Source organism: Lampris incognitus, chromosome 12, assembly GCF_029633865.1.
Source record: "Lampris incognitus isolate fLamInc1 chromosome 12, fLamInc1.hap2, whole genome shotgun sequence".
In the NCBI taxonomy this organism is placed as follows: domain Eukaryota; kingdom Metazoa; phylum Chordata; class Actinopteri; order Lampriformes; family Lampridae; genus Lampris; species Lampris incognitus.
Window position 1 is genome coordinate 28,721,505 of NC_079222.1, and position 15,032 is coordinate 28,736,536.

General features: G+C 46.2%; 1 protein-coding gene across 1 annotated transcript; it reads right to left on the reverse strand.

The window, feature by feature from the left end:
* Positions 1 to 1,332: 1,332 nt before the first annotated feature.
* Positions 1,333 to 7,330, reverse strand: trim69 (tripartite motif containing 69). Its single transcript, XM_056290283.1, has 6 exons — positions 6,331 to 7,330; positions 5,995 to 6,090; positions 4,635 to 4,868; positions 3,735 to 3,757; positions 3,511 to 3,626; positions 1,333 to 2,792 (listed from the first exon to the last, which is right to left on the reverse strand). Exons 1-6 carry the CDS (start codon positions 6,964 to 6,966, stop codon positions 2,248 to 2,250), a joined length of 1,650 nt encoding a protein of 549 aa, XP_056146258.1. The 5' UTR covers positions 6,967 to 7,330; the 3' UTR covers positions 1,333 to 2,247.
* Positions 7,331 to 15,032: the final 7,702 nt, after the last annotated feature.

Here is a 15,032-nt window from a genome sequence, read left to right on the forward strand (position 1 = left end):
ATTTCCTTTATCAAATGGATCTTTAAGCTACATCACTAAAGGACTGCATGTGAAAATGCGTTGAAAGCATACAGTCCCATATGGAAACCATTCCATGGTCTGTGATTTATTAGCGTCAGTTGAACAGAAATAGAAAAAAACAAAACCCACTCTCTAACTTTTTACATGTGGGCTTATTGTTGATGCATATTACACCTAAGTCATGTTTAGTAAGTCCAATATATAAACTATATTATGTATAGGATACAAAATATATTACTGTCTTTTGCCCCTTATTTTGTCTTTTTTTAGGGGGCAGCCTAAAACCCTCTGAAGTGTCCTTTGAGCTCAACAGACCCAACCCACATGCATTTAATGGCCAAAACAGGCCCTCTTATTCACATAAAAGGTCATGTGTGTGTGTGTGTGTGTGTGTGTGTGTGTGTGTGTGTGTGTGTGTGTGTGTGTGTGTGCATCATCAAAATGAAAAAGGCAATAGTAGAAGCTCAACTGCCTTCATCAGTAAAACATGCTTTTTTTAAAAAATGTTTTATATTTCAAATCAAAGCTGCTTTTCCTTCAATAGCTTATATAGTAATCCAGTTAATTTTGAATTATCAGAGGTCTAACTGGACCCGGACCGAATGACAAGTCCTGGTCTCTGAGATCACAGAAAGTTGAATCAGTTCATGTGGACACAATTCATTTGTCTCTAAGATCAGCGTTACTAAGTAACCAGGGCTCGGCGTTGTGTTTCCTATGCTGAAATGAGAGGTCTTTGGAAAATATTTTTCAATTTGTTTATCTAGATATTACCTGTAATTCTGTGTACTTATGCGTATTAGTGATATCTGCATCAGCCTGTTAACCATCAAGAAGCTACTAGACACTGATAAATAGTTTGTAGGCAGTGTATAAAAGAAGTACTTTAAAGGAAATCAGAAAAGGGTTAAAATATAACTTATTACATTAAAAAAGATATTAAAACCTCAGGTTTTCTCACTTCTGTATGGTACAACACACATGCATCCAATCACCTTTTCCTGAGCCACCATTTTTTTGTAGTTTTGTGTCCTCGATACCAACAAATGAGCAGCACTAACCTCTTCAAAGAGGGTTGAATCAGTTCCTCTGGATACGTTTATCGACAGATCCATTTCATCACTCGACTGAAGTCACTGTTTCATTATGAAACGTTTCATCATGAAATGGATCTGTCAGTAAACATTGTATCCAGAGGAACTGATTCAACCCTCTTTGATTCTTGGTTTTGAAGAAGATGCTGGCAGTTTGAATAATATCAAGAGACAGTTTCAGTGTCAACACGTTAAATAATTTGGAAAGACGTCATTTTTTTTGTTTTTTTTTTAGATTTTATTTTTCATAAAAGATGTATGTATAAGGTGAGTTATTTATGAAGATAGGAATGTGCCAGTAATAGATTTGTTATCGTTAATATCGGTTTTTATTCCCAACAGCTAACAAGTTAAACAGCTAACCAGACAGCTTTGTATACTTCATTCATGTATGGCTAAGGTGTGGCAACAGATCCAGTTGACAAACTTTATGTGGTTCAAAAAGCTTTTCAGAGAGAAACACGTTTTCCCGTTTGTCAGGTTGTATTCTGACTAGCTGCACAACTTCAAATCCCGTTTTACTTTAACCTAGATATTCAGAAAATCTTGTTTCTTTTTTTTTTTGAGTTTCCAGGCGAATTGAAAATCTACTGCTTGTTTGATGACTTTTAAGCAATTTAAACAACAAAAAAAAATTCCCTGCTTTTTCTCCCCAGTTGTATCCGTCCAATTACCCCACTCTTCTGAGCCACCCCAGTCACTGCTCCACCCCCCTCTCCTGATCCGGGGAGGCTGCAGACTACCACATGCCTCCTCCGATACATGTGGAGTCTCCAGCCGCTTCTTTTCACCTGACAGTGAGGAGTTTCACCAGGGGGGCGTAGCACGTGGGAGGATCACGCTATTCGCCCCAGTTCTCCTTCCCCCCTGAACAGGCGCCCTGACCGACCAGAGGAGGTGCTAGTCCAGTGACCAGGACACATACCCACATCCGGCTTGCGATCCGGCTTCCCACTCATAGACATGGCCAATTGTGTTTGTAGGGAAGCCCGACCAAGCTGGAGGTAACACGAGGATTCGAACCAGCGGTCCCCATGTTGGTAGGGAATGGAATAGACTGCTAGCATAGAGCTTGATGCCCAATTTAAACAATTTCAAACTTTTTTTTTAACAACTGTCATTACAAAACTCGTCAAATTTTTGGCAAGAAAACTTTGAGAGGCTCATTCTCATGTACTTTATCCAGGAAGCCCAAATTAAAATAAGGAAAAAGTGTTTCTGTGAACGTTTCCCGAAAGGTGTAGAGGTGTGTCATACTCTCTGCATTGTAAAAAGACACCAGTCCTCTCTTGTAGTCCAGGTATACGCCAATCCTGGCCAAAGACTCCTCCAGGGATAGGACGGTGGGGGGAGAGGTGCCCGCCATGTACTGAACTCCATAGGAGAGGGAGAGGGTCCAGAAGCCATTGGCCGGCAAGGCTTTGATTACCCCCTTTCTGGACACTGACTCACGAGCAACCCCCACAGTCCATACTGTGCTGCTGTAGACTTCAATCTCCCAATAGTGGCGTCCGTGGGTGAATCCCTGACTGCCCAGCAGTGACAGGGCAGCGTTGAACCTGTGGGGGTTGTCCTGAACAGTGTGGTTGAAGGTCTGGTAGCGGACACACGTGAGGGAGGAGGTGAGGCTAAGCCAAGGGTTAGCTGTGCTGGAGTTAAAGGTAATGGCTGCTGGAACTAGAAAAGATAACACATAAAGACATCGTTCAAAATAGTTTCAGAAAGCATTTGATATCATCTCTGAACAATCCATCCATCCATTATCCAAGCCGCTTATCCCAATTGGGGTCGTGGGATGCTGGAGCCTATCCCAGCAATCATTGGGCGACAGGCAGGGAGACACCCTGGACAGACCGCCAGTCCATCACAGGGCTGACACAGTCACACCTAGGGGCAATTTAGTACGGCCGAGTCACCTGACCTACGTGTCTTTGGACTGTGGGAGGAAACCGGAGCACCCGGAGGAAACCCACACAGACACGGGGAGAACATGCAAACTCCACACAGAGGACGACCCGGGACGACCCCAAGGTTGGACAGCCCCGGTGTTCGAACCCAGGACCTTCTTGCTGTGAGGTGACCGCGCTGAACACTGTGCCACCATGCCGCCTACTAAGATGTGTCTACGATCCAGAAATTAAAAAAGGAGTCTCTGCAGAAGGTAATGAAGTGATTCAAGTGTTGACAGGTGCATACAAAAAAAAACCCTCAAAGAAATTGTTTCTAAAACTACAGTAGTTTACAAAAAACAATCAGGAGAAAGTCGCTATATGTTAAACTGAAATGGGAGTTAGAACTGAACGTTAAACTGTCAATCTTATTAACCTGTCAATCTTTCAACTGTTTATGTTTTTTCTTTTATAGAGAAGTGGATCCCAAATGTAATTGACAATACCTGGATAGATGCTTCCCTTCAGTGATTTCCACACCCTGTACTGCAAGGGCCCCGCAAAGCGACCCTCGCACAGGCTGGGCGGCGTGAGCGTCGGTTTCTCAAACTTCAGCGATGGCCTGCCAGAAATGGATCATGTTAAATTAAAATCGATTACACAATGAAAAAGCAGTAGAAATGAAATGTGGGGGGGGGGTCAAAACTTGCCCATTTCCCACACGCCTCACCTCTGGAGTAGAGATTTGATACTCTGAGACGAGACAGGAACAAACAAAGGGGGGAGAGAGAGAGAGAGAGAGAGAGAGAGAGAGAGAGAGAGAGAGAGAGAGAGAGAGAGAGAGAGAGAGAGAGAGAGAGAGAGAGAGAGAGAGAGAGAGAGAGAGAGAGAGAGAGAGAGAGAGAGAGAGAGAGAGAGAGAGAGAGAGAGAGAGAGAGAGAGAGAGAGAGAGACTGTTGATTAGTATGGCTTGTCCCAAAGGGAAGGAAAGCTGTTTTCCATATTACATCAGTGTCTAAGCTCACGCTACTCCGCCCTGTGGGATCCCCCCATAGCCAGGGGAAAGTCCCACAGCCTTGGCCAAAGCATGGACCAATGCCCGTGCAACTAAGCTCTTTATCCTTCAGATGAAGAAGGAATGAGGTCATTGGCCCACATCCTGTCTGTGCTCCACCCTAATGGCTCCCTGAACTCCTAAACCCATTGTTTTCATTGATACAATGGCAACGTTATCATGTTAATCTACAAAGCCGCATGACTGCAATACATATGAACTAAATTTGGATATGTATGTTGTTCCATATACATGTGTACTGATGGAAGCACTATTCAGTCTGACTTAGCTGGGAAACCAGCAGATATACTCCCTCCACAATGAAACTAACACTCACCATGTGTCCTAGATGGTCTGGCTGATGGCCAGTATTTTTCTTAAAGATCTCAGCAACATGCTTCCATTGGAAAAGCACATTCAAGAGTTTATCGAGATGTTGCCCTTGATGTATAATACAATTTTTTAATCCTACAATCTATCATGCTTTCATTAAGGCCAAATGTAATTTCTTGTTCCAAATCAGTATACAAATTGTTCTGTAAAATGCATGGTGTGTGAAGTGCACAAGATTTTTACCCGTAGCAGAGTGAAAGGGTCTTCCTCCTTCAACTTGTCCTCTATCTCATTGACAGCTCTCTGCAGACGGGAGATTTCCACACAGAGCAAGGCCTTGTGCTCATCCAGGCGTATCAACTCCCTCCGCTCTTCGGTCTTCAGCTTCACCTGCAGCAGCTTCTCTTCCTGGTACAGGAACTGGTGAAGATCGCTGAACTGGGCCTCTATGCGTTGCTTCAGGTCAGCAGTGTGTTCCTGAGTTGGTGGGATGGGTGGTCATTGTCAGTAGCAGCAATAGCCGATATTTACCGTGCTCGTGGAGATGGGCCACAAAGTCATATTCACTGTATATTATATAGCCATCCATTATCCAAACCGGTTATCCTGCTCTCAGCGTCGCGGGGATGCTGGAGCCTATCCCAGCAGTCATTGGGCGGCAGACGGGGAGATACCTTGGACAGGCCGCCAGTCCATCACAGGGCCGACATACACACACATTCACACCTAGGGACAATTTAGTAAGGCCGATTCACCTGACCTACATGTCTTTGGACCAGGGGCGCAACGACGGGGTTGCAGAGGGCGCAATGCACACAGGCGCCGCATCAGCTGGGGTGCCAAAAGACCGTACCATAAAAAAAAAATAAAAGAATATTATAATTAAAAATATAACATCTAACTATATATTCTAATCCAACATTCTCATCTAAGTAATAATATTTATAAATCTTAAACTTAAAAAAAAACAACCAAATAGGCCTATAACCAGAAATTGTTTACTGTACACTGTACTTTTGGCGCCCCCGCTGATGTGGCGCCTGTGTGCATTGCACCCTCTGCACCCCCCCCCCTTTTGCGCCCCTGCTTTGGATTGTGGGAGGAAACCGGAGCCCCCGGAGGAAACCCAGGCAGACACGGGGAGAACATGCAAACTCCACATAGAGGACGACCCGGGACGACCCCCAAGGTTGGACAACTTCGGGGTTCGAACCCAGGACCTTCTCACTGTGAGGCGACCACGCTAACCACTGTGCCACCATATATATATATATATGTGTGTGTGTGTGTGTGTATGTGTGTGTATGTATGCATGCATGTATTATACATATATGAAATGATATATTCATATAATACATATTGTATTTTTGTGGCATTTTCCTTTTGTAGCACATGGATAGCGATGATTTCATGACTGAGATAGTTTTAATGTTCAAGTAATGAGGACTCAGTGTCATCACAATTATAATAATATAATAATGCGTAAAAATTATGAAAGAAATCAGTCTTGCAGCTTGACTTGATGGACTCATAGTGAGGTTTGCATATTTTAAATGTGTTAACTTGCTATTGAGAGAAATAATTTGGAAGGATGTCCGCTCACCTTGAGCTTCTTCACCTCCTCCTCAGCCTCTCTGTCACATTGCAGGGCTGTGTTCAGCTCTGCCTTCAGAGAGTCCATAGAACTGTTCAAAGAAACCTTGCCAGACAGAGAAAAGGACATATGGGACACTGATGTGTTTTTTCTGTTGAATTCAATTTGAAATTGAATTTGATGTGTTCATGCCACAAAACATTCAGAGTGAGATGAAACTTTACATATTTAAAATAATAACCTAATACATGACAAAAATATTGTACATTAGCATCATCACATACATTATCATTCATCATATAAGAGTATATATATAATTTTTCTTTGCATACATTCAGAACTCACTCTGTATTTCTTCTCAGCCTCCTGAACACACACCATGTTGTGATTCCTGTGGTCCTGGGAGAGGCCACACACCAGACACACCAGTTCCTGGTCCTCCTCGCAGTAAAGCTTCAGCTCCTCTCTATGCCTGCTGCAGCGTGGGGCTGGGGCAGAAGCTCCTTCCGTGACCCCTACTTCTCCTAGTCTCCCTCCAGACCCGCTCTCCTCCAGCCCCTGGCAGTAGCTCTCCACTATGTTGGCGACGATGCGATTTGGCCTGTAGCTTTGCCCGGGGTAAACCTTCCTGCACTGGGGGCAGGAGCCTGTTCCTCCTTGCCCTGAGCCACGGGGACCGGCCCAGTAACCAGCGATGCAAGCGTGGCAGAAGGTGTGGTCACAGGGCAGGGAGACGGGCTGTTTGAAAAGATCCAGGCATATTGAGCACGTCAGGTCTCTGCTCAGCCTCTGCGCGGAGGATTTGGATACTTGTCCCGTGATGGTCATCGGGCGCTGCTTCTCCATCGCAGTTTGCTTTGAAAAGTCTCCCTCCTTCGGTTTCCGGCTTTTTTTGTCAGGCTTTATCCCCTCGTTTAGTTTCTCTAAATTCTGGAGATAAGCGGACTGGATTTTCTTCACTTCCCTCTGATTCTTGTGCATTCCTTCTTCTTGACCCCGACTTTCTTTGTCCCGTAAAGCTGGACTTGTTCGTCCTTCCTCCCCCACAGGACAGTACGTACATTTGGCTTTTCTCTCTGTTGGTTCCAGTTTTCCTGTTGACTGTGGGAAAGGAAGGGGGTGGAGAGGAGGCGGCCTCCTCCTCTAACTCCCTACCAGAAAGTGAGGGGTTCTCTGTGGGCCCCTTACCTCCAGCCTGACGTCACATATAGCCGAGAAATTGAGGCGGACCTTGGATAGCCTATCTTTGGGTTGTTTGTTTAAATAAGTTAGGGCAGGAACTGCAGTAGGGTCATGCGCCATGGTTGGAAAGTCTCGTAATCTGCTGCACAACAGCTAGAAATCCCAATCCATATGGCTCTGTGGGTTTGGTGTGTGGCTACGTGCCTCAATAAATGTGTCCATTACGTGTGTTTTAGAGAAGTCGGAGACAGCAACGTTGAGCCATGTAAATAAATCTTTGTGTAATTACAGATTTGCTGTTTGTTTTTGCAGCTCTCTACCTTCTTAGTAATCATTTTCACAAAGGGCAACAGATAAAGGCAAGGTACAAACAGGAAGGCATACATAACTTCTTGAAAAACACGCAAGTTTAGGAACTGATCGATATAAATGACTTTCAAGGTTTGGTCATGATCAATATGTTACTAGTAAAATAGGGGATGTCGTGTAAACATGTAAACAGGTTTTGTTTTTTTTCCAGAATCACTACTACTACTACTACTGCTACTACTACTACTACTGCTACTACTATTACTGCTACTACTACTACTGCTACTACTATTACTACTACTACTACTGCTACTACTATTACTACTACTGTTACTCTTGGCTGCTCCCGTCAGGGGTCGCCAGAGCGGGTCATCCGTTTCCATCTCTTCCTGTCCTCTGCATCTTCCTGTCACACCAGCCACCCGCATGTCCTCCCTCATGCATGTATCTGCATGTCCTTTTCTTTTTTACTTTTTTTCAGAATCAGAATCAACTTTATTGGCCAAGTGTGCCTATGCACGCGGAGAAATTTGACGGCGGTAAACAGCAGCTTCTAGTACTTGCAGACATCACTCACACAAAGAAAAAAGAAAGAAAATAAAAATAAAAAAACAGAAGAAATAAATGAAACAACATCAGCTGGAGTCAAACATGTATGCACAGCAGGTATGTCGCTACTATACAGAGTTTTGAGTAATCAACAGCCTATGTCTATATATTGTACCATATTGCTAATATACTATATTGCCCATGTACTATACCGTATACCATACCACAATTCCACAACCCATCACGCCCTTATATACAATGCTCTGTACTACCCCTCTATTACACTACTATACTGTCTTATGTACCAGAAGTATGCACTATATATTCACCTACCAGCCACCTCAAAACTACATACTGTAACATGCACGGATGACTAGACTCGCTAGGCTAGCGAGTCGGACCCTTTAGTCGACTGATTAACGCAGTCGTGGTGCGGGAGACACGTGTTCGCGTCCCAGCTGCGGCGGTTCCTGGTGGCCCTCCGAATCCGCTACATTGGTGTAACAAGTGGGATGGTGAGACTGTTAGGCCATCGGAAGTGCGTGCGCCCAGACGCGTGAGGGAGTTGATATGCTGAAGCACGGGGACGCGCTTCCCAGAGGGGGGGGGGGGGGCGGGTGTGGTGTAACGTGCACGGATGACTAGACTCGCTAGCCCTTGGCTAATGGGTCGGACCCTTTAATCAACTGGTTAGCGTAGTCGCCCGTGGTGCGGGAGACACGGGTTCGCGTCGCGGCTGTAGCGGTTCCCGGCGGCTCTCTGAATTCGCCACAATACTATATTAAATACCTATGTTACAATCACAACAATAGCAGCAATAATTTGTAACCAGTATACAGCAATTGTATGTGTATTTACAATGTGCATTTGCTTTGCACACACATTTGTATTGCACATCTGGTTTAAACAGGTAGTGCACATTGTAGCTATGTAGGTGAGAGATCTTAACCAGAAGGGGTTATTTACAAAGTGTCATATTTACACAATAAGTGTCTATTCCTGCACCATGAAAGCTTCTTTATTTGACTTTGTATCTTTACAACGAATTTCTTCTCTGTATTTAACCCATCCTATTGTATAGGAGCAGTGGGCAGCTGCAGCGCCCAGGGGCCAACTCCAGGTCTTCTTTCCATTACCTTGCTCAGGGGCAAAGGCAGGAGTATTAACCCTAACATGCATGTCTTTTTGATGGAGGGAGGAAACCAGAGCACCCAGAGGAAACACACACAGACACGCAAACTCCCATAAACTGCGTCCCATACACTGCACCATCCCAAGAGTGCTGTTTAATTTCAACACACCTTCAGAACCGAACGGAAAAGGAGACGCAAAAGACAAGGATGCATTTCAGAATCCTCCTGGGTCTCATACACCGCGCGACCCCAGGAGTGCTCCTTTATTCTGCCACTCCCCATAGTTGCCGAACAATGGTTTCCTGGAATTAGGTCATTATAGAACATACACGTATGAGTCATGGTCCTACAGTCAGTCAGTCCATCAAATGGTCATCTACTCAGTCCGAGTCAAACATCTAAACAACAACACAACAACTATCAAAAACATGAAAACAACATTCATAAAACAATGATTCGAACATGAACACAACAGTCCCACAATCCGTTGCGCTTCCCCAGCGTGTAGCTGTCAGTCCAGCGACCGTCTTCCCTGATCGCTACATAGCCCCCACCTGAGGGGTCAGTTGTCCTGGACGACCCCATCACCCAGGACATAGCCCCTCAAATATCCAGGGGGACACCCTGGAGCCTGGCGGGCGCAGGACTCGTAGCAGTGTGCAGCTCCATGTAACGTAAACAGCAAAAACAGTAGAAATGCCCCGGAGGTGGTGGAGGGTCTTGGCTTTCCCATAGTGTCCCGCCTCCACTGAGCCATGGACCATCTGGAGAATCTGGGGATGGAGCACACAGGGCACAATAGCTGCAAGAGGCAGCTCCCTCGTCCGGAAGCCTACCACCTCCAGTACACCAACCCGTCAAGGAGCTCAAAGTTGCCCCACTGCGAATGGTAGGCCCCCGCCTCAGGCCCTAGTGCTGACAGCATCGCTCACTAGGGGCGCTGTCTTGTCTCCAGCCAGCCCTTCACCAGCGCAAGGGCCAAGTCTGCCTCCTGCTGCTGCATGGTCAACGGGAACAGCCCCTCCTCATTGCTGGCAGCCGTCATCTGGCCCCGCTCCTCCAATGCCACACCGGGGCTCTGAGCCTGCTGAGCGGCGGCTGCTTGCCGACTGGCTCGCCGGCCCCTGAACCCCCCCCCCCCCCCTGGCCTGACCAGAGCGCCATGGTCTTCGTGCTGAGAGTTGCCTCCGACATGTTACATTGGCTACCCAGTGGGTCAGCAGGTCCAGACTGATGATACACGGGTAACAGACGTTGGCGAGCCAGAACTTGTATGTCAGCTCCTGGTCTCACAGTGACTTCCTCCCTCTCATCCCAGCCTTTTCCCCAGTCACCGTCATCAGCTGGGTGTTCGTTAGGGACCATACTAAAGAGAGGGGGCCGGTCATGCCCGGGAGGACACCAGGCCGCACCAAGGAAATGGTAGACCCCATGTCTACCAGGGCCCTGCAGGATCGACCGTCGAGTTGGCAGTCCAAATATAATCCCTTGTTGTGGCCTAGGTGGCCAACCAGCGTGCATCAGCCTTGAAGGGGGGCTGGATACCGGAGAGGTGATCCCATCACTAGACCACTCTGTCATCGTTTCCTGTTGGCTGGGTGGCTCTGGCCTTTGGTGCTGGTGCTTGGCGGTCGCGGACTATGTGACCAGGCTCATCACACCGGTAGCAGCGGTCAGTCAGCCGGGGTGGATGTCGCCTGCATGTTGGAGGCCATTGCCAAGACTGCTGTGGTGAAAGCCGGACCTGGTAGACCTCGTCTTCTTCGTCCTCACCCCCCCTGACATGCGGTTGGAAGGCAGGATTCATCTGCTGGGGAGCTTGTGTGGACACTACTACCTCGGCCCATTCAGCTTCACAGAGAGCGCCACTGAGGGATTGAGGCATGGCAAGGCTAACATGTTGGCGCAGATGTTCCAGCGTGAGCCCCCGCAGGAAAGCGCGCAGGGCCAGCTCCTCTTTGACAGCTGCCTCAAACTGTGGGTAACTGTGCCGGGCATATAGCTGAACGTCTATGGCAAAGGCACACAAGCTGTCTCCCTCTTGGTGGCAGCGGCTGGCTAGCTGCTCCCTGCTCTGGTCAGTGAAGGGTCGTCGCCTGAATCTCCTCTCCAGTGCCACGGTCGGTGCTTGCAGGTCTTGCTGCTCCACTGGGGCTAGATTGAAGAGTGCCTGCAAGGCATTTACCTCCAGTGTCAGAGCCAGGTGGATGACAGTCTCCTCATTAGTCCACCCATTATGCCATGCCACCAATTGCACTTGCGAGAGGTATGGCGCTAGCAGCGTCATCACATTGTACTTGGGCAGCAGCTGTATCTCTGCTGCTCAGTAGGGGGGGATCGGTGGCGGCAGGCAGCGTGCGTTCTCCAGCACTGATCCTCCGCGCCTTTAGGGGGCGATCAGCGGTGGTGGAATGCTGCTGTCCCACATTGGTCCTCCCGGCCTCTAGGGGGCGGTGGAGCCATAGCACACTGGAGCCATCAGGTTGGTCTGGAAAACCTCCATCTCTGGCGGGCTCCGTTTTTTGCCACATCAGGTTTTCCAAGCACCAAAGGGTCTGCTCGATGTCCCACTACAGTCTCTGGATCTCCCTCTCCATTCTCTTGCTAAATCCCATTTCTGACACCTATGTGGCGAGCTGGCATGGAAGAATGGAGAGCCAGAGATCTCTTATTCGCAACTCCCATGTCCCATACACCGCATGAGACGACCCGGAGAGTGCTGTTTGATTTTAACCTCACATAACATGTGTGAGCCAAGCTGGACAGGAGCACTGCAGTCATGAGAAAGGCAAGTCACATTCTGGATCATAAATCATTGCTCACTCTGTACTGTTCATTTATTTTACCATATCTGATCTACTGTGTGGAGGTATGGGGTAACGCCTATAAAACCAACATGCAACCATTATTTATACTACAAAAAAAAGTCATAAGGCTAGTTAACAATGTAGGATATTGTGAACACACCAGCAAGCTATTTTTAAAGTCAAGTGCCTTGAAGTTCAAGGATGTAGTAGAATTTAGCACAGCACAAATAATGTCCAAAGCAAGAAGCACTCTGCTACCGAGTAACTCTCAGATAGAGAAGGGGAATATGATTTGAGAGGGAAATTAACTTCAAGAAATTGTGTTTGAACAACTTTGAAGAGCATGGGCATTTCAGTCTGTGGGGTAAAACTGTGGAACAGTCTGAGCATGGAACTCAAACTAAGTACAAACATTACACAGTTCAAGAAGTACACAGGACTGACGGCATAGAGTCGTGTTAACTGTCTAAGTATTATTTATCTCTAAGCATTCCTAATTACATTTTTCATTTTCCTTTATATGACACTCAGTAGATATCTGGGTTGTTATATTTTTTTCATTATATATTTTTTTGTTTTGTATATATTGTAGCGAATTCAGGGGGCAACCACAGGAACCGCCGCAGCCGGACGCGAACCAGTATCTCCCCCACCGCGGGAGATATCGCTAACTGCTCGACCAAAAGGTCGCTAACTGCTCGACCAAAGGGTCCAACCCGTTATCCAAGGGCTAATGTGTCTACTTATCCATGCACGTTACAATACAGATATTTTTTTCTCCTAGTGTTCACAGTAGTTGAGTTTGTATTGTGCTGCACAACTTGCATTGAATTTGAACTATAGAGTACAGTGGGAAGTGAGTAGCTATTATTACTACATCTCAACCCTTTGGCTGAGGTTCTAACAAATGAGGTGGTATCTGAGCCCTTTAATATCACCGTCAAGGTTCAACTTTGTCACCATCTTGTTTATCCTAGCTATATTCTAGTTAATTTAATACATATTTACTTTTAACTTACCCATAATGTTGTTGTTTAATAACACAGACATTACTAACAAGTCCATATGGAGTTCTGTCTTAAAGGGAGAGTTCACTTAAAAATCAAAAATACGTGATTTTCCTCTTACCTGTAGTGCTATTTACCCATTTAGATCATTTTGGTGTGAGTTTTGGATATATCGGCTGTACTGCCTTCTCTCAGATGCAATGGAAATGGATGGCACTTGGTCTGTGTTGCTCAAAGTGCCAAAAAAAAATTTTTTCCGAAAACCTCAACAGCAATGTTTCTTTCCAGAAATCATCATCCAGTTCCTGAAATAATCCACAGACCTTGTCGTAAGCAGTTTAATCGGGGAACAATTTTCTTAGACTGAACTACACCTACACGAAACATGTAATTTTGATTTTGGGGTGAAATCTCCTCTTAAGTCACATCCACTGAAATGTATTTCTGGCTCACAACCATTCATGGTCTAAGACCACTATTTCAACTCAACAATTGATCCATCCCCACGCCACCATTACCTTCCCTGCTTAAACTCAGTCCATTATGTTGTGTTGAGTCATCAGTTCTGAACAATATAACCCTTCTGCTTTGCTTGTCTTTTCAATTCAGCATACTCTACAAAAACTGCACTGATGCTGGACCAAGACCCACAAATATAGTGAGTGCGCCCTCTAAAATGCCTGAATTTTGAGGATATATAATTCAAGTGATGCAAACTAATTTAACACTGTCCATGGAGGCACGGTGACCCAGTGGTTAGCACCGTTGCCTTGCAGCAAGAAGGTCCTGGGTTCGAACCCCAGGTCGTCCCAGGTCCTTTCTGTGTGGAGTTTGCATGTTCTTCCACTGTCTGCGTGGGTTTCCCCCGGGTGCTCAAGTTTCCTCCCACAATCAAAAAGACATGCATGTTAGGGTTAATACTGTACAATACAGTGATTAGTAATTAATAGTTTTAATACAGGCCTTTGCCCCTGAGCAAGGCAATGGAAAGAAGAACTGGAGGTGGTCCCCGGGCAGCTGCCTCCAGTACAATAGGACGGGGTAAATGAAGAGGATGAATTTATTGTAAGAACACAACGTCAAATAAAGTGGCTTTCATATTTTTCAAAAATTTCTTTGAAAGGGTGGAACAACCTACGTCTGTTCCGTGGGTTAAGCGTAAATGAAATTAATTATAGCCACAATGTGACAAGTGTAGCACCATCTTCTTAGCCAATGGCCACACGGTTGTCTGGTCTGAGAGCTCATGAGGTAAGAACTGCACATTTCTGGATGAGCCAGTAGACATACTGTATGCAGCGCCACACAGGGCAGGGCAGGCATCCTCACTCTAAGTGCTTTTCACAGTCCAGCCATCAGCAGATACAGATCAATGCTTGTTTACAGCTGAGCAAATAAGGAATGCTGAGATTGTCAATCAAGGACTATTAGTGAAAAACTCCTTTGGTTCCCCCCCTTCAACCCCCTTCACCACCGTTCCACATCACAGCAGCGAGAGAGAGAGAGTGAGGTAGAGAGATAAACGGAGGCAGAGAAAGTGAGTAGGGGTGGAGTCGCTCGTTTGATGGAGTTATGGGTGAGATCCAAAAGTGAAGTGCCCGGAAGGTGAAATACACGGCACACAGCCGACAACAGAGTTGAGATGTTTGCCACTGGGGATACCCTTGAATAATTTGTGTGTGTGTGTGTGTGTGTGTGGGGGGGGGGGGGTTGAGGCTCTACATATATGACTTTATTGTTTCTTACACCAACACGTGATGGACTTTGGACCTATCCCTTAAAGGGGGGAGTTCTCAAGTTGAGTTGCCGTGGTTTTCTAGTGGGTCGGAAAAACACTTGGAAGTCAGAGGATAAGTTGAAATGAAGCGTGGATGTAACTGCTGATGCTTGTGAGAACAACGAATATAAAGGAGCGGGCAGAGGATGTGATGTGAGTGGCATCAGGTGATGTTCGTGTTCACATGCTGCTGTACTGGAGTTTGACATAGTAGTAGTAGAGAAGCATTGTGAACTGAGACAGAGAAACCTTTGTGGAGACCACCATCTGATGTCCCCCAATC

What these genes read in the sequence shown, in the direction of transcription:
- trim69 (XM_056290283.1), bottom strand. Translation starts at nt 6,966, where the DNA reads ATGCACAAGAATCAGAGGGAAGTGAAGAAAATCCAGTCCGCTTATCTC. An exon ending in AGGCTGAGAAGAAATACAGA is followed by an intron (nt 6,091 to 6,330) that starts GTGAGTTCTGAA and finishes CTGTCTGGCAAG; the next exon opens with GTTTCTTTGAACAGTTCTAT. An exon ending in GAAGGGAAGCATCTATCCAG is followed by an intron (nt 2,793 to 3,510) that starts GTATTGTCAATT and finishes TATCTTTTCTAG; the next exon opens with TTCCAGCAGCCATTACCTTT.